Source organism: Haliaeetus albicilla, chromosome 7 (genome assembly GCF_947461875.1).
Source record: "Haliaeetus albicilla chromosome 7, bHalAlb1.1, whole genome shotgun sequence".
Taxonomy (NCBI): Eukaryota; Metazoa; Chordata; class Aves; order Accipitriformes; family Accipitridae; genus Haliaeetus; species Haliaeetus albicilla.
In genome coordinates this window covers 37,563,674-37,589,447 of record NC_091489.1, presented here as the reverse complement: position 1 = coordinate 37,589,447, position 25,774 = coordinate 37,563,674, and the positions used below count along the sequence as shown (strand labels likewise).

Below are 25,774 nucleotides of genomic sequence, written 5' to 3'. Positions count from 1 at the left end.
CATCTATGGAAAATACTGTAACGAAAAGTCTTCCCGTATTCCTGCTGTGCATGTGCAGCGACTTGGTGCTATGGTCTTTTTTTCACATGTCACACGCACACAGCTGCTAGGCGAAACTTCGGCTCATGCCCCTGTACATCCGCTGACAAAAACAAGTTAGCACATAGGGGCTGACAAAAAAATGCCAGATGAGTGCCGTTGTCTGGTGAGCCGAAATGGGAGTCTTGTGTGGGCATGCAGCCTGGACTCCGAAACCTTGCAGAGAGAAGCAGGGCCTTCGGTTGCTGATGGGGAAGCCGATGGAGCTGGCAGTCGCTTCCCGGGAAAGAAGGTCGTACTGAGAAAGGAGCTCATCCCCACTTCAAATCGGACATTTGGCAGAAACTGTTAACTGCTGTTTGTCAACGAGATTATTTTTCTCTAGTGGCAGACCTCTGCTACTGCTTCTTGCACAAGAGAAGACTCCATTTTTTTCAGTTCACTGGTGCACACCTGGCACAACAGCAGCCCTCCCACTCAGCTGCCTCTGCCTTGCCTATCTTGTTCTTAAAAAACTGTGCCTTCATCTACCAAGTACTGGGCACACTCCCTCACCGAGGATTCCAGGTCACAAGTTCCTGCAGCACAAGTTTTGCTTTAGGATATTTGTAAGGGTTTGGGTTTTGTTTTGTTTGGTGGGTTTTTGTTTGTTTTTTTTTTAAGCAAAATGCAGATTGACTTTTCAAGGAAATGTTTGTTGCAGTATTAATTTTTTCAGCACTTGTTTACTCAAGTAATTATAAGATAAGATGATCACATTTCATTTGCATTTGCTAGTGCTGCTGTCTTCTGTTTTCTTTAGCATTATCAGAAAAACAACTGATTGCCCATCAATACAAACAAAACGTTAATACTAAGCTGTCGTGCTCGATACTAAATTCCAGGAGGAGAAGCACTACAATAGGAAACTTCAATCAGGGTACACTTTGTAAGGAACAGATAAAGGACAATCTTTCGCTGATACCACAGATGTGGTGCCAATACAAAGTTGCTGGGGAAATTTATTCAAGTCACAGATTTTATTAAGAGGAGTGACACCAGAAAATGGCTTAACAACAGCTAAGTGCGGCTAAAAATAATGAGAAATACAATATTGGGTTAATTTGTTCTACAGCAAATTAGCAAGGTAGCAAGGTTCCTCTCCCCTCCCCAAATCAGCGGCATTGACTCAACAAGCACTGCTGAGATTTTGTTATTTTTGTTAATGATTCCCAGGCTGCTTTTTCATGTCCTCGCCCCCGTCACTGCCCTCCTAATGAAGGTGATGTATAGCGACAGGACATAGCAGAGCACAAAATCTTCCTCATGTTAATCCTATTTAATGCCTGAAGGTTTAATTCCATTTCAACATCGTCAAACGGCTAACTTAATAGTATTTGCTTATGCAACGGGCAAAGCAATAGGACGGGGTTTCTTTACGCTGCCTCTTGCCATTGTCACGAATTGCAAAAAGTGATTTTATGCTCGCTGCTTCTGGCCACATCCCCTCAGCTTCTGCTGCTCTTCCACCACCCTGCCAGCGCTGCCAACAGCTCCCTCCCTCCTTCGAAGGTGAAAAGGCCTCTTCCAGAGCCTCACCTTTCAGTCCAAGTTCCTTACTGTGGAGAGAGGCTCACAGAAACTGAAAGCAGCCTCACAGCTTTAGTTCTGACAGAGCAGCCATGCCCTGAATCACTTTTGTCATGTGTCTTCTGCCCAAACCATCCCACGACGGCAAGCTACCTTTTTTGTTTAACAGGGCAGCTAATGGAGGAAAGTTTTCACACAGAGCCCCGTCTGAGAGCAAGGACGGCATGTGGTGCTGCCTCAGACGTCAGTTTAGCCTCAGGCTTTTCCCTTCCGACTGTCATCTTTGTGCCTAAGGAGCTCCCCTACAGATTCCGGGCCGATGTGACGCCACGGGCCCCTCACGGCAGGTCAGGGGCAAGCCCAGACGGCGGCCCCGCCGCCTCTGCCCTCAAACCTCCATGACGCCCTCGGCCCTGCGCCTGCGCACTGGGGCGCGCCCGCCTCTAAGATGGCGGCCCCGCCGCGTGCGACTCACGTGACCGCCCCCTCCCGCCGGCGCCGCCTGCGCCGCCGCGGGCGCGCGCGCTCCCCCATGGTACCCCGCGCTGCCCTTTGCCCCCGGAAGCGCTGCTCGCCGCCTCGCCCGGCACCGCCGCCGCCGAGAGCCGCGGTCCGGCCGCCCCCGTTCCCCGCTCCGCCATGGGAGTCCCGGCCTTCTTCCGCTGGCTCAGTCGCAAGTACCCCTCCATCATCGTCAACTGCGTGGAGGAGAAGGTGAGGCGCGCCGCCGCCCCGCCCCGTCCCGTCCCTCCCCGGCCTCCTGTCCCGGGACGGGGACGGGCCCTCTGACGGCCGCCCCGTGACTGCGGGTCGGGGGGAGGCCGGGGGGGGGCCGGGCAGTTTGGGAAGCATCACTTGCCGGTACTTAGGGCCGGCCCGTACTGTGCCGCCTCCAGCCCCGTCTTCGCTGTCTCGGGTGCTCCGGGTGCCTTTTCGGGGGTTCGGGGGATTTGGGGGGGTGGGGTTTGCCGGTTTTCCTTGGACTGGACGGTTTTAATCTCGGTGAAAGTGGCGGGTGTCGAGGAGAAGTTAGCGCACTTGCTTGATTTTCACTCGGGTGCGTGAGCGGTTCAGCGGCTTGGGAGGAATGGGGTTTTGGGGCAGGGAATCGGGTTTCTCCTACGACTTTCTAGTCTTCAGCCGGTTGATTGAAATGCGAGCCCTGTCCGGCGAGGTGGCCTCTGCCTTTGTATTGCTTCGGGCAAAAAAAAGTAGGCTTTATGAAGGTGTTTGTCAAAACTTGTGGTGAATAGGGACTAGTGGGGATGCTTTTTGCTGTTTCTTGTTTTGTTTCCGTGTACGTTCTTTGTAGCCCCTGCTTGTCAGCAACTTCTGTGTAAATTACAAGCTGCAGCAAGTTTTAGGACTTGTCGAAAACAAAAGTGAAGCTGCTTGTATTGAAAAGAGTAAGGAAATGCAAGCGTAAATGGTTAAAAATATCTTGTGGGTCTGGAAACTCGCCTGTCTCCGTGAAGCGGATCGGTTCCATGATCCTGATTGTGATGTGGGCTCAGGAAAGCTGGTGCCAGCACAAGAGTGAGTGCAGGAGTGAGACATTGGAGAACTGGGCTGTCCTTTATAGCTGCACGGGTTTTATGTAAGATTAAAATGATATCTGGGTGTGCGTATGGTCATACGCTTCCTTGGGCTCACATTCCCCTAGCATTTGAATAGTTTACAGTTGTATCGTTTTCAGATCTTATTAATTATTTTTGTCAGTCTTTCACGTATTCACATCTTTCTACAGCTTCCTCCTTTACTCTGATTTTTAAATTTTTTTTGACGTGTCCACCAACACAGGATGTCACACTTGCATCCGAGACTTAAAACAAGTCTGTAGTTGTACTCTTTAAACTTGAGCAGCTTCAGCTTTTTTTTGTCTCATTGCTGGTATTTTCTAGTATAGGAGAAATATCTCCTGCCCAAACAGGGAGCTGATTTTTCCAAAGACATCCTCTAAAATCTGGCTTTTCATAGCAACAGAAGATGCTTTTTGGTGAAGACTTAGTCCCAACCTAGCTGCTGGACCCACAGGTGGTTTTCACTAACCTGCAACTCATAGTAGGTACGGTTTGTTGATTGCTTTTTGCTGGCTGGTCACTGCCTTCGGCTGATGGCTTATACTTATCCTCTCCCTTGCATCAGCGCAGAGGTCTGTATGGTTATCTGGGGAGCCCTTTCTGGGAAGTAACGCAGCTGAAATAATGTTTGTTTATATGTTTTTGCTAGGCGGGTTCTTAGATAGGCTGGTTCCTTTGTGCGCGGCGCTGCAGCTATGTGAATGCTTTGCCATCCTAAGGGACAAGGAGGATGGGGCTGTCTCCCTTCAGTGACGGGGCTGTCTCCCTTCAGTGACAGCACAGACTTGCATTGGATTTGAATAACTGCACTGTGGTAGGTTTACAGTGTAGTGAGCATGGCAAGTTACTCTCTTCAGGGCTAACTTAGCCAAAGTTTTTCTGAGAAGATGAACTCTTGAGTTCATGGTTCCCAAACTGTTTTTCCTGTATGCTTTTCCAAGTAATTGTTATCATCTTTTGTCAAGTTGTACCAGCTGCATTCTGCTCTTCTTTGTAGTACTGTTTTTGAAAGTTCGTGTCCCTAGAGCTGAGCATGTGCTGTGGCTGCCGCCTTTTTGCTACCTCCTGTCCTTCCCTGGGAGAGATGTGCCTTACATTTGGGAAACACTCTACTGTGAAGGACATAGAAGTGTGTGGGCAAGGTAGAGACGATAAGGGAAAAGAGAGTAAAGTGATTGAATTATGTATTGACACTGGGGTTTTTTGACTGCTTGTATTACCTGCCCGCCTTCAGCAAGATTTCAGTGTATGCGAATGGCAGACAGATCAGCTTTGGTATTCAGTTCTTGTTACGGTCAGTGTTTTTGTGTTTCAGATTCAGACAGTGAAACAGAATCATAGGTTTGGATTAATCAAATGTTGCACAGTTAAAACTGTGAGTTACTCTTTTGTTTTTATTGCAATTGTGGTTTCAGTTAGCCTGTCAGCACAAAGTTCATTTTACCTGTAGCTGCAAGAAGTGAGTTTTTTATTCCAGTGAATAGGTAAGCTTTGAGGATTTGTCTGCCTGGGGGAACTGTTATAGAAATAGGTGGTTTGTGGGTTTACAAGTGTAGCTTAATAGCCGCTTGTATGAGTGTTTACTCTGGAATAAGCCGTTAACAGCTAGCAGGGATTGTTCTGGTCACTACCAAACTCTTGGGTTTTGTGTCATCTCTGATGTGATCTATTCTGAGGATCTGGGTAACCCTCAGTTTAGAGGGCTGTCAGGTACATGTGTCGTGTTCGCATCTGCTGGAGAAAAGCAGGTGGCAAGGGTATTTGGTGGGAACTGGAGAACAATGTCTCTCTACCAGCTACACCTATTGAGCATATGACTGTTGATGTGGCGTTCTCTCTCTCCCAGCTGGGACTGTGGGTCTTCAGAGTACTAACACCTGAACATGTGTGTGTATCCTACTAGTCTTCAATTCACACCAGTTGGTTTGCTTTATCCTCTTTTCACCAAAGTGGGGAACTCGCAAAGAGGAACAGTTTGGTTTTTTGCTTCCAGTCAGCATCATAGCTGGCTGTACAGTCCAAGCCTTTCAGTCACCAAATCCCCCTTTCCTTCATTACGTCAAAAGTTCACTTGCATGAAGGAACATCCATTTCAGCAGTAAAGTTAGACGGTTTAGACAGCAGCTTTAATAGTTACCTGTCGTATTTGTAACCATGCTGGCAAGATAGCCTCAGTGCTCAGTAACTGTGAGGTGACGTTTAGTTGTGATGTTTTGAAGCAGTGTTCTTCTGATCAGAAGGATGCAGGTAGAGCTTTGACAGCATAAAGTAGATTCTTTTACAGGTTTGTCTTTACTATGAATGGGTATTTTACATTTTTGTCTTACAAGCTTGTCCAGCTGCTTCTGGATAATGCTTTAAGATCTGTCTATTTAAAAGCAGTCACAATTTAAACAGCAAATATATCTGCAATCTGTAACAGTTAAGTACAGTTTTCTCTCAGAGCAGAAGACTTGTCTTTTTCATCACATTTGTAAACATTTAGATTAATCTTTATGTAATCAAAACTGCTCTAATATTTAGGTAAAGGTTTGTATAGTCTTGGTTTTACTGAGTTTGTGATTGTCTTTTTTTCTTTAATAATTGAGCTTATAACAGTGAATGTTCTTTATTAGAAGAAATGGAAAGATATGACAAATTCCATTGGGCCAAGTTAGACTTACCGTAACTGAAGTGCCAGATCCTGATGTCCTCATCCACATTGCTTTGTTCCAGCTTAAGAGCACGTTGCAATTACAGTAAGGACAGCACATGGATAAATCATATTCATTAAAATTTTTTATATTCAAATCTGGTTATAAATTTGAGAGCGGACTAGGACAGTAGTGACAAGCTGTAGTTTGTCTTACTGTAGATGAATTTAAACTTCTCTCACGATGTAATCAGCTCTATGTGTATTTTAGGATTGCTATAAATCTCTCTAATCAGAAATTTTGTATCTCCCAGTAGCTTGTCTCTTTGAAATATTAAAAAGTTGATCCTTGTTCTCTTACATTGCTAGATTATTTCTTTTTCTTAAATCTGATTAATCTTCTTCTTAAGCTGAGCAGGAAGAATAAGAGGAAGATCTTGAAGATAATACAAAATCCAGGAGAGAATATTCTTAATCAAATTCTTATGAATTAATAAAGCGCACCTAAAGTATCATATTTGAAGATCTATTTTCAATGGTTTCAAAAGAGGCTGTAGATTAAAAGTGAACAGTTTAGTTATATCAAAAGAGATATCATTCCCAGATACTTAAACCTTTTACGAGGCTGTTACATTAAAAATCTGTTTGGTTTATGAGGATGTAATGGTGGAGTTGCTGACATAGTGGTATGCAGATGAAAACTGAATGGCTTTCGAAGCCATCGGAAAAAGATCATACTTATTTTGCTTTACCTTCAAGACAGAAAATAAGATCTGTGACAGGGGCAATTTTATTTTCCATATCACAGAGTTGTAAGCCTTTGATATCTTCTGAGTCACAGTTAGCTCTGGCAAGAGGTTTGATGAAAGATCAAGTAGAACACAAGGCAAGCTTCTCATCCCATTATCTGATGTAAACCAGAATGAATACTCTTCTTTTACAATTGTAAGTCCTGGTTGCCCAGAGTAACTTTATTAGAACTGTAAGGTACAGTGCAGTGTTTGCACCTGACAATTAGTTTCTGCTAAAACCATGTAATTTTTGTGCTTGTCTTCTAGAAAGTTCAGTAAAGGAAGCAAACAGTGGTCAGGATTTCATCTGTCAGGATTTGACTCATTTGGATGAATAGTGTAAGACAGATGTGAATTAGCAGAAATTTCACCCCTTTTAAAGAAGTGAAATAGAGGGGCTTAATGTTAATTATTTCAAAATGACTTCACAAAATTGCCCTGAAAGAATTTCATATACCTATAACTGTGGAAAATGTAAATACTGAATAAAGACTTATTTTGCTGAGAAGTTTTAATTTTTGCCTTTTAAGACTGGGATAAGTTCAGCTAGTTCTGCTGCTACTCTAAGCAGGAAAATTGTAAGCAAGTTGATGGTACAATCTGTAAGGTTTTGGTTTTTTTTAACTTTTGAATCTGATAGTTTGAGCTCTGTATGAGAGGTGTGGGGAACTCATTAAATGAGTAGTGGGCAGCAAGTCTGCAAACAGAAGTTCAGAGTAAGTGCTTGATGTTGGTTCATCAGCTGCCGATAAGTTTCATGTGAATGAGAGAACCAGCAGTATCACGTTTTTCCCATCTGTCTCATGCAATACTGTGATCATAGCTTTACATAATAACATGACATTCATTTGTTTAATTTCACTTTATGCCAAGCTATTCAAGAGTACACTTCATTCCAACTTTGCGATATAACTCTTTCCAGTCATAATTTCTCTGAAAATCATTTGACTTTTTCTTGATCAGCTCACGTCTCTTCATCACTGATGCTATTGGTGTTTAATTCAGTGGTTTACATGTTTGGCTGATGATATTGCTTTGAAAGGGAGAAAGAATGCTGAGAAAGAATGCCGAGTTGCTCACAATCGCAGTAAGAGTGTTGCTAATAGCCTTTTGACCAAACTAAAAAAAACTCCAAACAAACAAAAAACCAACAACAAAACCCCAAATAAAACAAAAAACCCCAAACCCTAAATGTAAGGTGAGGAGACAAAATTGAACATGGTTGCTAATCCACCTTGCAGAGGAGCCAGTCTCTGAAACGCTCACGAGTGTTTCAAAACGGCTTGCTTTGACAGCTTGGGAGAAGGGGATGAGGTTTTTCATGTAGGTGTTATAGTGCCAACTCCAGTCTCTGCTCTGGGGCTGATTAGAGAGACTGTTCTTCTCACCTAGATGGTTGCTTGCCACTGATGTGACAGCATATGCAAAATAATGTGGGATTATTTATTACTTCCAATTCAGCTGAGATTTTTTTTCTTTGTACTTCTGGGTTTACCTTGTATAGCCTGCTGTAAGTGTTCAAGCATCTCATAGTAGTACAGGAACATAGATGGCTATAGGTGGTTTAGGGCGATTATAAATTCGTTTCAAGTTTACCATCTGAACTGCAGCCTGAGTTTCATGTTCATTAGGCAGCAGCCTGGCAGTAGAAGCAGCACTGATGTAGAAGAACTGAAGCATTAGGGTCAAAAGTTTACTTATTTTTGGAAGTGGAAGGGTAAGGACTGAGTTTTATTTAGAATTTCAAATATATCCACAGACAAACTCAGAGGTAGGAGTTGAAAAGTTCAGGGGTTTGAGCATCTCAGTGTATTTTGGTAGTCATGAGGAAAAGTAAGACATGTACCCAAAGTGGAGATTCAGCTGGTAGGATCTGAAAGAATCTCCTTTCTTTGTGTAGAGGAATCTGGGAAAAGTCCTCTTTCTAGTTAAATCTCATTGTCCTTTGCTCAGCAGGATGTGCTGATATACTTTGGGGAGGCTTGTCACGTCATCAGCTGTGCTCCAATGTCATCAGCCATAGGTGAATCACTTTTACTGTCCTGCCTCCCCCAGTTGTGTGTGTGACTTAAATACCAGATTGCAGTGAGAAAAGGCAGAGGTGCAAGTTTGTTTGGATGTGTTAATCTGGGGCACTAAGTGTTTAAAGTAGAAAGATTTTGATTCTTCATGGTTATCATGTTGAAGTTATAGCATCATATTATAAACTTTGAAGTCCCTTTGCTAGATTTTGAGGGAGTCAGTATAGTCTTGGCAGTAAAAGGAATTGCTTTCTTGAATAATATGAGATATGGAAACATCTTGTTTATAATACATGCTGATCAACAGAAATGAACCAACTCTGCCATAACGCATCGTAATATCTTCTAGTTGTGCTAGTTTATAAACACCTTAAAAAAAAAAAAAAGGCAGTGCTATTTTAATAATGTAAGCATGCATCTTCAGGTAATTCTGTGGGTAGCTTGTTTCTATCTTTTTTTCCTACTTCCCTTGAAAAAAATAAACTTTTATGAGTCTGTACATTAATACCTCTTGGTTATTTGTGATAATTCTCTACTCAAGTACTGAAATATTTGTTTCAACTGTATTCACAGGCTAAAGAGTGCAATGGCGTCAAGGCTCCAATTGATACAAGCAAACCTAACCCTAATGAGGTGGAGTTTGATAACCTATATTTGGATATGAATGGTATAATTCACCCTTGTACGCATCCAGAAGACAAGTAAGGCATTTTTTTATCTCTTTACAAATAGGATTTATTGATAGCATTTCAGATGTTAAATTGAATGCTCTACGTTTTAGGCCAGCACCCAAAAATGAAGATGAAATGATGGTTGCAATTTTTGAGTATATTGACAGGATCTTCAACATTGTAAGACCAAGGCGACTTCTTTACATGGCTATAGATGGAGTAGTAAGTATTGATATACTTATTTATTGATATGCAGCCAGTAATGGCTGTTTCTAAAATTAGGGAAGATGTCATCTGCTCTCGTAAGATCCTTTGGGAAATAGTTTTCTAACGTGAGAAACAACAGGTAAAATAAACTGTTAATTTAGTTTTGGTGAGGGTAATTAAAAGTATTCATGGGTTTTGTTGTCCACAGGGTTGTATGAGCTGGCTACTGTAGCCTACTGCAGTCTGAACTTTGCTTCTGCAAGACAGTAACACTCTGAAACTACTTATGTTCCTCTGGTTTGTGGCTTTAGTAATAATTTATGCCGCAGGCAGGGAAAGACGAGAAAACCATTTAAGCAGGTGCATTTAAAACGGGCAGTGACTTAGTTGTGCTACAGAATATTTCACAGGCTAGTCTTAACGGATATTTGAGGCTGAAAGCTTGTCTTTCTCCATACCTGATCCTCATCTCCCCTTGCTACATCATTTGGTCTAGTGAAAGATACCACCTTTTCTCAATAACTTTGCTTTACTGAGTATTTTTCTATCCAGATTGCGTAGTCTCGGTGAAAGATGCCAAAATAGCCTAGCAGAGACTGCTGATAGGTCTCTTAAGCTTTGGCTGTTTTTCTAGGCTTTTCAGTTTCTCAAAGGTAAAATGAGTATCATTAAGTAAAAAGATTTTTTAACCTGAATTCAAGTGCAGGAATTCCTAACATATGTGTGTATTGTGTTGTTTTTGAATGGATAAATATCAGAGATGTAATTATAAATACAGTCCACCGCACTCCTCCCCCAGTATCCCTAGCCATGCACCTAAACAAAAGTTGGTGAGGCTGAATATGGCAATGTTCAGTGAATGCAGCATATGTATGGCCCAAAATGCAATAGAATAGAGAGGAATGTGACAGAATAGAGAGGGACAAGATTCAATGCCAGTCATTCTACATTGTGAGAGAAGCACTTTATATAGAAGCAATCGCAACTAAATGTTGATGTAGCCTTTTAAAAAACCCCAACATTCCTGCCATAAGTAATAGCTAACTACTGTCTGCTGTAGTCTTTTTGTTTTCAAGAGAGTTATAAATACAATTGTTAGGAGTTTCTTGTTGGAGAAAGGGTATGTAATAAATAATGGTTTCAGATACATGTCACTGTAAGTTTCATTTATATTGCAAGGGAAACTTTGAATCCTTGAGCATTGTGGATTTCTGAGATGGGGGTACAGCTGTGCATGCTGCTGGCCTACCACACGGAGAAGCTTAAGAGATCTATTCAGAAACATGTCCAGCTCCCAGTGCTGCTATATGAGAGCAAGTGGTGACACGAGGGAGGGACAACAAATCCTTGTTTCAGTTACGGTTTAGACTGATATCTTGTTAAATGCTTGGATAACTACAGACTGACCAACTTCAAAAGACTTGTCTTGGCTACCAAAAACAACTAGCAGAAAGGAAGTGATTGTCCAGATGCAATAGCTGAACCAAGCATTATGATACCTTTTTTTAGGCTCCACGTGCAAAAATGAATCAACAGCGGTCAAGAAGATTCAGAGCATCAAAGGAGGGCATGGAAGCTGCTGAAGAGAAGCAAAAAATAAGACGAGAAATTCTGGCAAAAGGTAGAACTGTGACCATGTCTCAGGTTTCTCAAGTGAGAGTCAACTTGTTTTGAATACTTCAGTGAGGTTTAGAAAAGAGATGTCTTGCTTAGTGGGTATTTGTCTGTGTGTTACTAGGAGAAGGAGGGGGATAGCAAGCCTTCAGAAGGATGGATCTGTGTTTTCCAAAGTTAAGAACTAAGATAAAACAAAATGTCACTCTTTTCTTCTTCTGTCTCCTGCCTGAAATGGATTTGTATTGAATACTCTTAATTCCTTTGGAAAAAAAATTGAAGAGAAGAGCAGAGATAAATGTAGTACTGGGAAACTAACCAAAACGCTTATGGAAGGAAGTACAAATTTGTAGGGCTTGTTGAAAGGAGAGTTGAGGCTTAAAAGCAGGGATCAAATGAAAATAACGCTGCAGAGGAATAATGAACTGCAAGCAAGGGTAGTTACTTGACAGTGGAAACTCTAAACTCAGTGAGGACACAAAGTCAGTGCAACTTCCTAAGGGTGACAGTGACATGACTCGAGTGAAAGGAGTGTGTGTAGCTGAAGCATGCTGTCTGGGCTGGAGCAATTAATTCAGGTGACTGTGTAGGAGGAATGAATACTGTAGCCCAAGTGAGAGGGCCATTGTGTAACCTAGTTAGGGATTAAAAAGGGAGGACAAAAACTTTTTTAACATTTCTTCCTGTAGCATTTCTAGACTACGAAGACCCTTTATGAAGCTCAGAGATGAGAGAAGTTGGTGTAACCCTGTGTTTGAGCCCAAGTGAATAGATAGTGGAAACATAGGGGAGAATATGTAAGAAAATAATTATTTCCTAATGTTTTATCTCATTTAGCAAGCTTAGTTTCTTTGAGATTTCTTTCACAGTCTTTTGACAGAATAGGTAGTGAAATCACTTTCCTGAAGTAATGTTTGTAAATATACTAACACCTTATATTAAGATGGAGATAATATAATGGTAAGAGCTGTTTTAGTTTTGTTGGTTTGGGGTTTGGTTTTTTGTTTTGTTTTGTTTTTAACAAACTAATTTTCAATAAGTGCTAGTTGTTATCAGGGGAGCCATCTGGGTTTGTCATGCAAAAATGTTTTTAATGTTCTAATGTATTTTACTTCTGTTAAATGTTTTTATCGCTCTAGGTGGCATTCTTCCTCCAGAAGAAGTGAAAGAGAGGTTTGACAGCAACTGTATTACCCCGGTAAGTAATCTTGCGCTTTAACCAACAATTGCCAGTGTCTGAATGAAGGTTTAATTTATCTTCTTCTGTCACTTTTTAGGGAACTGAGTTTATGGACAATCTTGCTAAATGTCTCCGCTATTACATTGCTGACCGTTTGAACAGTGACCCAGGGTGGAAGAATTTGACAGTAAGTTTCACAGCTTCATACTTCAGGAAAATTAAGGTGATCTGTTAGGCTGGGTTGAGATATGATTGAAAAATATAAACTTAACAGATTTGTCTCATCTTCTGGCATTGTGTGGTTATTAATAGTGGACCAACTTGCACATTCTGCTGGGACTTCAGAGATACATTTCATCCTAATAACTCAATCTAACAGCACCGTTTGTTTTGATTTCATTTAAGAGCAATGAAAAGCTTTGATAGTAGAAGCCACAATTTGATATAATGGGAGACAGGGTTTTAGGAATAGTTTTTCTTCTTTTGGAGAAAAGTGTCAAGATACATTGTATATGTATTCTTTTCACTGTTTCTTTTTTAACTCGTTTGCTACCTCAGGTAGGCTGCATTTTCTCTGTTATTCTAATGATGGATGACAATAGATAACAGGCAGTTTTCTGGACTTTGAAATTCTCTCCTCCTGTTCCTCAACCACTCTACTCCCACTGAGTTTTGTTTCTGACAACGCTGTGTGTTTGCTCTGTACAAGAGCGCAGAGTAGTCAGTCTTCTCAGATGCAGCTGTCTGTTTTATTTTCCATAAGTTGACTGTTAAAGTGGTCTAATTAGAGGGCAGTTGACTCTGCTTACAACTCATGTCTGATGGAGGGAATTATAAACGCTAATGCTCATCTGGACATCAGTGTAAGGAAGTGTATAATGTGATAATGTATCAGTGTATCTACGCGTTTAGAAGACGTAAAGGGAAGCAGACATATGTCTGCTTTATCTATTAGTTCTCTAGTGCATATTTCAATTGCCCTGATATTTGAAGTTTTCTGATAAATTATGTTACTTAATGATGTGATAAGTTCAGTGGTATTTGAATCAATATGTCAGCTTCATCCTAGAATTAGTAGAAGAAAATGAAGGTCTATTAATTGGTTCCAAACTCATTAGTTAATTTCATTTTGAATCATAATATTTTAGTTAAAACTATAGATTAAAATTTCAAGTATTCATAAGTCAGATTCAGTATATGAACTACATAAGTTGGTTTTTTACTATGGTGGCATAAATTGTTTACATAATTTAAATGTTTCACAGGTTATTTTGTCTGATGCTAGTGCTCCTGGTGAAGGTGAACATAAAATCATGGATTACATTAGAAGACAAAGAGGTAAAATTCAAATAAATGTGAACATTTTGTTTTAAATTAAGGTATGGTCAGTAGTAATTTATTTTACGTCACTTTGGTTGACTAAATGTAATTTTCTTTTGTATAGCTCAACCAAACCACGACCCAAACACTCATCATTGTCTGTGTGGGGCTGACGGTGAGTTCTCTTTTGCTAGCAATATGTCCTATTAAGCTTTCTTGTGCTGTTTTGTTTGAGTTGGGCTGTAGTTTTTAGGGTTTCACTTGTATTTGTGTAAATAATACAGTGTGTTTGTTAGTTTTTGAACGCTCTGTGTAATATATGGGAAAAGATCTAGCACTGTCTGTAGCTGAAGGGCTAACTTTCACTTAGTTGTGCTGTCTGGGTAGTTTGTGGGTAAGCACATCTGTGTGTTCACACTTGGTTAAGGTAGAATGTAGTTTGCTTTTAAACTTTTATTTTTTTTAAAAAAAGATTAATAGTATCTGTCCTTCATTCTATTTTATTATTGTCTTTTGATTGGTAGCTGATCTGATCATGCTTGGCTTAGCTACACATGAACCAAACTTCACTATAATTAGGGAAGAGTTTAAACCAAATAAACCCAAGCCATGTGCTCTTTGTAACCAGATGGGTCATGAGGTTAAGGATTGCCAAGGTTTGCCCAGAGAAAAACAAGGCAAGGTAAGAATTTTGCTATTTCTAGAAATTGTTTTTGTCTGTAAGCTAATTTATGTTTTAATGAGATCCTTAAATTGTTCTTGCTGTTGGTTTTGGCTGAAACAGAATGCAAATTATATTATTGGAATTACCTAGCTTTCCTCTCACATTAATGAGTAAAAATTGTACTTCCGTAGCACCAAAATATTATGCCAAACCTAACATCCTCACTTGTGGCGTTTTGTTTTGTTTTTTCACTGGCGAGTGAAAATGATCAGTAACTTAAGACATGCAAAGTAGTAAAATGCATGCTTGGCATAAGAACTTGACAAACTGTGCTTGTATACCTCTTAACTCCTCTCAAAGTAAGCCTTTAAAATTGAGCTGAGAAACTTTAAGGTGAGCTTGGATGTCATGCAACTCTTTCCTCTTATTTTAGCACGATCAGTTTGCAGACAGTCTTCCTATTGCTGAACAAGAATTTATCTTCATCCGATTATGTGTTTTGCGAGAGGTATGTTGAAGCAGTGACTATGTCTGCTTTATATAAACAATACTTTTAAACTCCATACACAGTGTTTTCTAATGTCCTTTTTCTTTTGTGTGTGTGTTGCAGTATTTGGAAAGAGAACTCACTATGGCCAGTTTGCCTTTCACTTTTGATTTTGAAAGAAGTGTTGATGACTGGGTCTTTATGTGCTTCTTTGTGGGAAATGACTTTCTTCCTCATCTGCCATCTTTGGAGATCAGGTAGATGAGAATATATGGGGTTTTTTCCTGCAACTATACCTACTGTGGTTTTAAATTATAAGAATCTCATGCTTTTGTTTGTTTGTTTTTAGGGAGGGAGCAATTGATCGCTTGGTTAACATATATAAAAATGTGGTGCACAAAACTGGGGTAAATTTTTTTTGCTTTTTCTTTAAAAATATCTGGGTGTTCGCTAAAAAAATAGGCTTGTTTTTCAACTATATTATTTTCTGATTTGCAGGGGTACCTCACAGAAAGTGGTTTTGTCAACCTACAGCGGGTCCAGATGATCATGTTAGCTGTTGGAGAAGTTGAAGATAGTATTTTCAAAAAGAGGAAAGATGATGATGTAATTTTTTTTGTTACATTCTTGGTGTTTGGTTTTAATCACATGCGTTACTGCTAGACTGTGACACTCCTTTAACAGAATAAGGAAAAAAACCAAACTTTCTATTTTTTTGTTATAATCTCTAGTGAATTCCTCCATACTCAAAAAAGAATTGCGTGCTTCCAGTTGATTTTCTTTTCCTGGACTGCAAGGACTGTTTTTCTGATTGTTATCCCAAGTAACAGCAAAATGAAAACTGTATGTGAGTTCTGTTAACTGCCTGCAGCTTTTTGAATAGCCGCTATGAAAACTGAAGAAGGAATTGTTTTGTAATTTACTGCAACTTGTGGAAGTGCAAGCCGTGACCAGGGGTGAAATACTAAATTTGAATTCCAAGTGCATTCTTGCTGTGTAGTACTGCCATTTGAAATGTGTCCATAAATTGTTCTTCTGGTCTGTCTCTGCCTTTTATGCAGTTTTTTGCAGAAATATTCCACTTTATTCATTAAGTACAGGGGATAAAACACCTTGTGAGTGAAAGAGCAGAATTGTGTTTACTTTCCAATCAAAAAATACTGTGCTGGTGCTGGCAAAATGTTTTGTTTATAATTGCTGCAGCCTGCACCTCTCTTGAAGTGCAAATGCCAATTTGAAGTTCAAGTTTTCAGTTTCTATGGCCCAAGAATAAGAAATATCTTCCCTTGAGCCTCCTCTTTTCCTGTTTCTAGGACTTTAATGTCTCCTACTTTTTTTTTTTTTTCGGGTGGCTGTTCCAGTGCAGGCAAGGAGCTTGTGTCCTTTGACACTGCTGTGACCTTGAAGTAAGGCTCTAACTAAACTTAGTATATGATATAAGCCATTACTGAAATTGTGGGGCTTTGAATACACAGCTACTTTTTCACCCATAGGTTTTCAGGGTAGGGTAGAAAATTGTATCCCATTTCCATTGGATTTACAGACACAAGAATTGACCTACATCTTATTCAGAACATTACCTTAAAAACCCTATGGCCTTATGGTCAGTAGAGGATTACAGTGAAATATTTTTCCAAGAAATCCGTATGCTTGACTGACTTTATTTCTCTTTATTCTTTTTAGGATAACTTTAAAAGACGGCAGAAAGAAAAAAGAAAAAGAATGAAGGTAAATTAATTCCTTTCACAATGCAAAAACTAGCAAGAATTAAAATGTATCCTATAGCTTTCAGCAGATGTGTTGGTTGAAACTGCAGTTGTAATCATGGTATTTTCTGGCCTGTGATTAAACTATTTTAAAGGGTTTTTTCATGGCTCTTTGTAGACTGGAGCTTTGAAAGAAGGAATTGCATATTAAAGGTTTCTTAAAAGGGAAAGGAGGGAGAGTGTTGAATGTGCTGGATGATAGCTGTATCCCTCAAATCTACACAAATCTGCACTTTCATGACTATTTAGTAATGCTTCAGCATGGTCACTGTACAGGAATTACTTTTCCATGCATTGACACAAGTTTTCTCAGCAATTGTATTGCTGAGGGCAATGGAGTTTAGCATAAGAGTTTAGGTTTAAATATGTATACCAGTTTGCATTAAATGGATTTGCTTGATTAGAGGCATGTTTCTAAAAAAGCAAGGAAGGCTTACCCCAAACTATAGTTATCTCGCATTCTGCTTGCAAGCAAGTCAGTGTTACCAAATATCTCTCAAATGTAATAGAGAAGCATTAGCTGTTGTGGGAACGTGTTAGCCCTTTCTGACCCATGTAAGCTGAATTCTTTAAAATTATGTTATTGGGACAATGTTGAATTTTCTTCTATTCAAAAAATATTCTGATGTTTTAAAAATGGGCTCTTGTATGTTCCTTTCAACATAGCTTTGTTCTTGGTTAGGACGTTCAGATAAGTGTAGCTTCCAAAACTTTCAGGGCATGTGATATCCCTACTCTGAGTACTACTTAGATCTTGTGTTTATTTTTTAAATTACATATTTTCTGACTATCCCTGTTAGAGTGGAAGAGGTTATTCACTTTCCTTACAAAGAATATGTTCTTCCCATTAAGTTAGATGAAGTCTCACTTCCCCAAAAAACTGCCTTTCAGCCTACCTAGAAAGAACATGGGCACAAAATGCAGTGTTTGTGAGTTTGGTTGTTTGTTTTGGATTTGTTTTAAAGAGCTTAATAAATTATAGGAATATAAGGGTCTCACTTTTGTCATCTTATGTCTGATTGAGATTGTTAACTAATTTAAGCTGAACTGAGTGAGTGAGTAAATCATGCTTGTTTTATATAACATGTTAATCTGAAAATTGTGAGAGAGCATCATCACGCTGCTGTGGAGATTACACAGCTTTTTCAGTACACTTGTATATATTTATCTTTTAGAGGGATCAGCCTTCTTTTATTCCTGGTGGACAGTTCTCCCCTCAAGCTCTGGGAAATCGATCTAGTCCTCAGGCAATCAGTAACCCTAGACAAGCCGCCTTTGAGATGAGAATGCATGACAGACAGAATTCTGTAAGTAGATGTTCAAAGGTATTTACACATAGAAGGGGAAATAATCGCATCCTATGTTACTCTGGACACGTTTTTCTCTACCCTATCAAGCTTTCTTGAAAAGCAGACACCAAAAGATTTATTTTTCAAGGAAGCAGCTTTTAATAACCAATTTTTGTGAGACTACTTGAATAAAATTGTGTTCTTCATTTTAATGTTTGGTATGATACCGCTTGTTAAATAGCTCTGGGAGGGCAAGTGTGAGATGAATGCATCTGAGTCAAATACGGTGGCTTTTCTCCCCAAACTTGTTTAGTACTTGTGGAGTCAAACCTCCTTGTGAGTACAGGTTTAGGAACTTCCTCAGTAGGTTTGTGAGAGAGACAAACTGAATACCTGAGCTGGAGGTCTTTTAATGTTCTTTTTGGAATTTGTATACACACACAAACATAAATATCTGTATTTCGGAAATTTGTGATTTGCATAGCTATGTGCTTGTCAGCTGCTTTTACTTTGCAAAGCATTGCTTTTCACTGGGAAGAGGAGAAACTTAGATGAGGTTTTTGGAAAGGTATTAGAAAGTGAGGGAAAAGTGGAAATAAGTTGAGTGCTCTGTTAGAAGTCTTGATTGTTAACTTCAAATAATAATTATGACAATTGTTTTGTTTCTGAGCATAAGTTTTCATCCAAACAGTGAACAAATTAAAGGTCCTTTTCCTCATAAAGATGTGTGTTCTGTCTCTTAAGTCTAAATAAATACAATATGCTTTTTCAAAGTACAATTTCTGCTATTCTTCCCTTTTAACCTTGAAATTTTTGCATATGAGTTAAGCAAATCAGTTCCTTTATGGAATGGGAGAAGTTTCTTTTAGACTCTGTAGTATTAAAATAGATAAACTTGAAAGGAGTTTAAAAGATCTGTTGTGAAGAAACTTACAAGCAGCATTTTTACAGTAGTCTGCATATGCATTTTTCACTGTTGCTGTAAAATGAAGTTGTAACGTAAGCTGTAGGACTAGAGAAAACAGCTGTATTCCAAAACTGGAATAAATAAAAAATGGCATGTTTTATCAGTTTATACTGTCTTGTTTATTGCATCTTTTTCTTTCTCAAATACAATTAACTTTTTGCCCGTGTGTATCAATGCCAGCCTTTTAATGCAAAGATGTGTTCTTTTCTTTTGCTACTTGACTTAATAGCTTAGGCATTGTGTAGCTTTTGCCTTGAGTTTTTGGGGAACTAAAAAAAATGCATGTGATTATCACAAAGCTGTTAACTTTAACTTGAATTTAAAATGCCTAATAAATCCCCCCCCTATTTATCTCTCATAATTCTGACCCTAGACAACTTCATCATCTCCAAATACCAGCCTCACTTCTGATGGCAGCCCATCCCTGGCAGGAGGAATTAAGCGAAAAGCTGAAGATAGTGACAGTGAACCTGAGCCAGAGGATAATATCAGGTGAAGCCATTTTTTGTAGCACTTTGTTAGCAAATTGCTGAAATAGATGCAGTCTAATTAATGCCATTTAGGTTAGTGCAGCAGTGCCTTCAGATGCTTTTCTATGATCTTTTTATCCACCGGTAATTAATGTGGAGGGTTAGAATATTCAGTAAATTCCAGTGAGATGTGTAAGCTATAGCTGTTAAATCTAAGTATCTAGATTAGTATGCATGCAGGTTTTCGTCCTCCAAGCCACTACTCCCTTTGAGACCAAGCACTAGATTGGCTAGATATTCACTGTTCAGCTTTGATTATGTGAGCTGAATGCCGCTGTTTTGCAGTTGAATTTTTGAGCTATTTAACCCATAAAATTCAGTTATATTCACGTGTGCAGCATTATTTATCTTGATTTTCACAATATGTTTTCCTCCATCTTTGATTTGTAGCAGGCCTTGTTTTGTTTTACGATGAGTTCTTTAAATGTCTTAGGACAGCTGATCCCTAGATGATGAAGGGATAGGAATTTTATGAGAATTAACTGACAGTGAATTACCAGTGAGTCTGCATTTATCAAAGGTTTAAATCAACCTATTGCCCTTTAAGTTGAGGGTGAAGGCCTTATAATTTTTTGTTAAAGGTTCTGCCCTCATAAATGCAACCAGTAGGGTTTTGTTTTCTGTAGAGTCAGGGAACGTAGGTGGAAATGGGAAAACAGTAAGTGTTACTTCATTGTGAGGTACTGATCACTAGTGTCTGAGACTACTGTTGTGACATATTTGTGATATCTAGCTCATCAGATCTTCCAATATTGGATATTCTAGCTCTCATTCTTATTTTCTTTCCTGTATGTGCAGATCTGAATGGATTGATTTATTTTTTTTATCAGTCAAGCAGAATTTTTATCTAAAATCAGGATAAATTTTAATGTTTAAACAACTGCATAAATGTACTGGATGCAACAAAGTTGTTTACAAAAATATATTTTCTATTTAGATTGACTTTAAAACTATAACAAATAGTTCTAGTCAGCTAGCAGATTGTTTTTTGTTATCTTATGGAGAGGTTTTTGAATTTATGCAAGTGTCTAGCTGCAGGGAGCTCCTAGGGTCAGATGCTCATAGACTGCAGCTATTCTTCACTCTGTCCTTCAAGACTTTAGCACAAGTAGCTCTGTCCTTGCTCACCTGGCTTTCTTAAAGTCTTGAAAACATCTCTCGGTTTTTCTACCTCCTCATCAGTTTGAATCATCTCTGAACTAGTTCAGGTCAGATTTTAAAACGTATCTCTGTACTGGGCAACAGAAACAGAAGCAAGGGAAGATCTTTTTTGCAAAACCAAAAGGATATGCATCATGTAAAAAAGCATAAATCGATCTTTACTCTCTCTTAAAGGCTTCATATGCTATATTTATTGCTCTATGAGATTCTGGCAAGTGTAAGTTTGAGTTGACCTTGCAGGTTACTTGTGTGCTTCAGATTCTGTATGTAATTTAAAGTAGTCACAGCCTTTGTGGAAAGGCATCTTGCATAGTGGTTTTCAGATGTGATAATCAATGCCAAGTTTTGAATTGTTGAGAATAAAATTATATTAAAAAAAAAAATCATTGTTAAGGGATTATCTGATTTAACAGTTTCTAAATCAGAGTTGTAATTTGCTTTACTCTAGTTCACTTGAATACCAAAATCCATGTGAACTTTGAGATATGTGTGCGTAAAATGCATGCACTGTGGTGAATTTAAAAAAACCCCAACAAACTAACAAAACAAACAACCCAAGTAGTTTTATGAGGGAGGCCAGTTCTGAAGCATGACATCATGATTGAAACAAGTGTTAAGTAGATCTTAATCTTTCCATTACTTAAACTACCTTTTTAGATGGCAGTCTCTGAATTGGACTGGAATTTCCCCCAAGGTTCCATCATGTCTGTTAGGACTAACAACTTGAAGTTTCATGTGCATTTTAATATATGGCTTGCTTGTGGCACAACTGTTCTCTCAAAATTGACGTCACCTATTGAATGACAGGAGGCACAGCAGATGTAGTAAGCGGGCAAAATGTCCAAGGAGGAAAAGTTCTGGAGTCTGTAGGCAGTCATTCCTGTTGCTGCCCATGCCCACCACAGCTGCGTTCCCTCTGCCTTTTCAGTTTTGCGAGGAGCCTATGGTCTGTGCTTACTGTTAATCTTCACAGAACATTCTTGCTTGAAATGTGGCACAATATAGCACATTATTCACTTTGTTCCTAATGTTATACAGTAGAGCTGTCGGATTCAGATGCTTGTCTGTCAAAGATGAGCAAGTCGTTGTCTTCCCCTGCCCCACCTGTAGACAGACATAAGGGGGAGCTGTGTGAAGCAAGGATAAATGGTGTCTGAGATGGCTCTTTTGACTCCAGTATCCATCACTGGCATGAAAGATTGAAAATCCCTGTGTAAAAGGGAACTCGTCTGATGTGAGCCAGCAAGCACAGGATTCCTGACTTGCATATGATTCTGCTGGTAATCATAGCTTGTCTGAACAGCAATATAATATAGAAATGAAGCTGCTGCTGCTTATTATCTATTTGCTTACTTCATATTTTGAGTAGCACAGAAACTATATCACTTTTCTGCTTGAGACGGCCATTAAGAATAGAGGAATGAACTTGATGTGAGAAGGTATTCCAGTAAGATAAAGATTTGGCCTAGGGTAGCTTAAACAAAATAAGGAAGGGGAAGAGTTTTTTCTCTTTCTAGTGGTTGGAAGAGTTAAAGAACAAAGTTCAAATGGCAGTTCTGATAGTAGATTCCTGACAAGAAAGATGAAATTGCCGACTAGGAACAATATTGTTCTGAAAAATTGTGACAGCAGCAGGCACGCGTTTGAAAATCTACCCTGCTTCTAATAAGTACTTTGAAGACATGTTTATCAGGATGGTAGCTTCAGAATTTAATCTGGATTTTCTATGAATCCAACCATCAAATTTTATTCTCTTGCTGTTGAGTACCAGTTTTTATGCTTTCATTTAAATTGTATGAAAATGGGAATTGAAGTAGCGAGTGACTTTGGCTTATACTTTAATTCAGATATGTAAATGTGCATATATTAACATGTATTGACATCTTTTGGTGTTTGTTATGCAGGTTATGGGAAACTGGTTGGAAACAGCGCTACTATAAGAACAAATTTGATGTTGATGCATCTGATGAGAAATTCCGTCGTAAAGTTGTACAGTCCTATGTGGAAGGGCTTTGCTGGGTTCTCAGATATTATTATCAGGTACTTAAAAATTTCGTCTCTGAAACTTCAGTTTTCTTTTGTGTCTGCACCCTATTTCTTTTCAGGGTGCCCAATCTATTTGACGCTCAAGATTTGAATGCAGTTTTTGTTTCTCACAGTAACAGCGCTTGTTAGTTTATTAAGGACTGATGCATATTTTTCCTTTGCAATGCATAGCCATGCGTAGTGAAATTGCAGATGACTAAATGAGTGAACAAAGGACAAAGCCTGTGAAATGCTAGTAAGAATTCGAAAGGAACAGAGTTGTCAGTCTCCTCCATAGATTGTAATGATGTCCTATGAAGTGTATTGTGATTGAAGTAATCTGTATCTGATTTAAATCTTTCGATAATTGAGATGTCAGATTGGCAGGAGATTAGTTAGACATATTGGGGTTTGTTGCACTGATGGTTAATAACTAGCTTCGTGCCCTGAAGACAAAGTAAGTTCTATTTTGTGTGTGACCTGGGAACAGAATGTGCTTGAACCAATGAAGTTTATCTGTCTCAGCAGGGCTTTGTAGCTTGAGCGCAGTGCCATGTTGATAAAACTGCACATTTTTCATAGGTGGCTCACACCTGCCCAACTTAGAGCACAGGCAGGGCAAATACCTCGCATGCCTGCAAAAAACTATGCAGTCTTAAAGTTAGTTTATTTTAATGTGTACTCCTTTCCCCACTTCCCCCCCACCCCCCTTGGGAACAAAACGGGAGTACGTTCCCTTCCCTTCCACTGTATTCATTAGTTGAGTTTGGGCTCCGACTTGCATGTTATGGTAGGTGAAAATCACAGGGTTTAAGGTTTGCAAGTCTGTTGCAGTTGATCTGCAGGGGAGCTGAGCTCTCCACGTCCTTGAGTAGCTCCTTTTGCAAGGGACAAATGTCACCCGGACACCTATTTCCACCTATAGGTGGAAATTCCCATGATCCTGTGTACAGTTAAGGTCTGCTGAAAGCAAACAGTGTTCCTGTTAACCATGGCAAGATATATTCCTAGAACTCTATACATGCCCATATGTCTTCAGAGTGTATAAATGAATCTTCAGATTAGCTGTAGGTGTCTACTTGCTGGAAAAATGTCAGTGTGACCTTCAGTAATGCAGTAGTACAAAACCACTGCAAAAGTCTGGATTTTAAGGGAAACTGAAGGGCTTAGAGGAAGGGAGTATATGGCAAAACTGAGATAATATTTACAAGGTGACCAAAATATTTATACTCATCTGAAGACTGTAAAATTAAGTTTGTTGTAAAATTAAGTTTGTTTTATGCAAAGAAGTGTGCATGGGGTGTGCGTTCATTGCTTTGATCAGTGGCGATGGCCTTGTGCAGACATCATTGTGTGCTTTTGTAACTGTTCAAACCAGGGTTGCGTTTGCATGTGCACAGTTGAGAAATTTGTGGCTTTAAATGTATAGGAGCTGGAAGACAGGCATATACCAAACTTAAAACAATATGGGCAAGTCCCTATGCAACACTTGCTAGTTTAGCTTGTAAAACGAATTTAGTTATTGAGATCTATGTAGGTGACTTCTTGTCCTTCTGAGTTTGTAGATGTGGTGGCTGAAGTGACTGATGCATATAGAAGTGACAGATCATTACAGTTGCAAAGAAAATAAATCTGTGAGGTTGACAGCAACTTCAGGCAGGACCATAGTGCTCTCACGAAAATTGAGAAGGACTGCTAATCAGATGTCAAGGAAAAGTGACTGTACGGAAAATATTTTCTGGTTTAGAAATGTTCCGAAGGAAAACTTGATGAAAGTACACAAACGTTTAGGGCTTTGGTTTTGCACTTTTGCTTCATATTCAGATTACTCGAAAAGAAGGCAAGTCTCTTTCTAGACCTTATAAAAATTCCATTGCAGACTTAAAATAGTGCAGCAATGAAATACTTGCATGTGCTGCTGTTTATACTCGTATAACAGAACTGTGTGTAGGCAGGATACTGTAACCTGCTGTACATGGGCAGTCTGTTGGATCGGTATGGAGCAGCAATCAAATCACTTTCTGTCCATATGGAAGTTAGATTAGGAAGCTGTTGGACTGGGGGAATTTCAAAACAGGTTCGCTTGATGGTTTTTGTTTGTTTGTGTTTTTTTTTCTTTTTACCATAATAAGAATTGCTTCCAATAACTACTGCTCATTGTCCATAAAACTTCTGACAGAATACATTATGTGCTTTTCTGTTCTTATAAAAAGCTAATAATGCAGATCATGTTCCACTAGTGGGAACATCTGTTTGGAGAGGGGGAAAAAAAAAAAAAGAAAAAAAGAAAGAAACAATCCACCTGGCTTTTGAAACATAGTGAGACCATCTGAAGAATTACATATAATAATTACAGTCTCTGTAATTTTATACCAAAAATAACACTGGAGGAGTCTCATTGACATTTACTTATTCAGAATTGGAAGTCAAAATAGTAGGCTTTTGTTTCAAGTGGTACTGCTAAGAAAAATAGCTGAGGAGGTGAAAACTTGACTTAGACCTTCTAAAGCCACATTTCCTTTACAGAGTGCATCGTGTTCTGGTATGTTTTGAGTTTACTTTTTCTCCTTTTTGAGGATTATTTTGCCTCTTTGAAGTGAATGCACTTTATATTTCCCAAAATTCAAGACAAAAGAATAAGAGGGGAAAAGCAAAATGTTACTCAAAGTGTGTATTAGGGCTTGTACTGAATAGAAAAGTAACAGTTAAGAATACTTTTCAACCTGCAACAAATATTGTTCACATTTTCACACCTTGTAGAGTGTATCGTATCAGGGTTCTCTGGTCCCCCATATTCCTAAGTTAGCGGTGGGATTTTGCATTGATAAACAGTAGCGCAAACTGTGTGCTGCCAGAAAAATACTACTTCTGTTCTTATTGAGACCTCTGTAATGGCTTTCTGACTGGCACGATTCTGCCATTTATACAACTACAGAGAACTTGGAAATTCCTCCTCTGTGTCATCCGTGTGTATTTCCCTGTTCGAGACGTGGTAGCAACTCTACACAAGTTGAAAATGTGTCCAGTTGTTACAGGCTCCTCAGCTTAGCCCCAGAGACTGATTAACTGTATGGATAGACTGTGATTTCCTACTCTTTGCAAGAAATTTTTTTGCTTGGTTTTATTGGACTTTGTGCACATGCTCGTGTGTTTTTTCTCGAGGGGGAGGAAAAAGGCATGAGGTACATTACAGTGTCCTGAAGCTAAGGTTAAGATTCTGCTGTAAGGTCTTTTGTGTCGTTCTGGTGCTAGGTCCTGTCT

The 25,774-nt window shown here is 39.3% G+C and overlaps 1 protein-coding gene across 1 annotated transcript in view; it reads left to right on the top strand.

Moving 5' to 3' along the window:
* Positions 1–2,157: 2,157 nt before the first annotated feature.
* Positions 2,158–25,774, top strand: part of XRN2 (5'-3' exoribonuclease 2) — a 52,778-nt gene continuing 29,161 nt past the window's right edge. Inside the window, exons 1-17 of the mRNA XM_069787768.1 lie at positions 2,158–2,322; positions 9,206–9,333; positions 9,414–9,525; positions 11,020–11,131; positions 12,264–12,322; positions 12,402–12,491; positions 13,570–13,642; positions 13,749–13,799; positions 14,149–14,306; positions 14,722–14,796; positions 14,899–15,032; positions 15,125–15,182; positions 15,274–15,381; positions 16,459–16,503; positions 17,717–17,848; positions 19,171–19,289; positions 22,393–22,528. Of these exons, the coding sequence (XP_069643869.1) occupies positions 2,248–2,322; positions 9,206–9,333; positions 9,414–9,525; positions 11,020–11,131; positions 12,264–12,322; positions 12,402–12,491; positions 13,570–13,642; positions 13,749–13,799; positions 14,149–14,306; positions 14,722–14,796; positions 14,899–15,032; positions 15,125–15,182; positions 15,274–15,381; positions 16,459–16,503; positions 17,717–17,848; positions 19,171–19,289; positions 22,393–22,528 (1,665 nt within the window). The 5' untranslated portion in view covers positions 2,158–2,247. The remainder of the gene's footprint in view (positions 2,323–9,205; positions 9,334–9,413; positions 9,526–11,019; positions 11,132–12,263; positions 12,323–12,401; positions 12,492–13,569; positions 13,643–13,748; positions 13,800–14,148; positions 14,307–14,721; positions 14,797–14,898; positions 15,033–15,124; positions 15,183–15,273; positions 15,382–16,458; positions 16,504–17,716; positions 17,849–19,170; positions 19,290–22,392; positions 22,529–25,774) is intronic.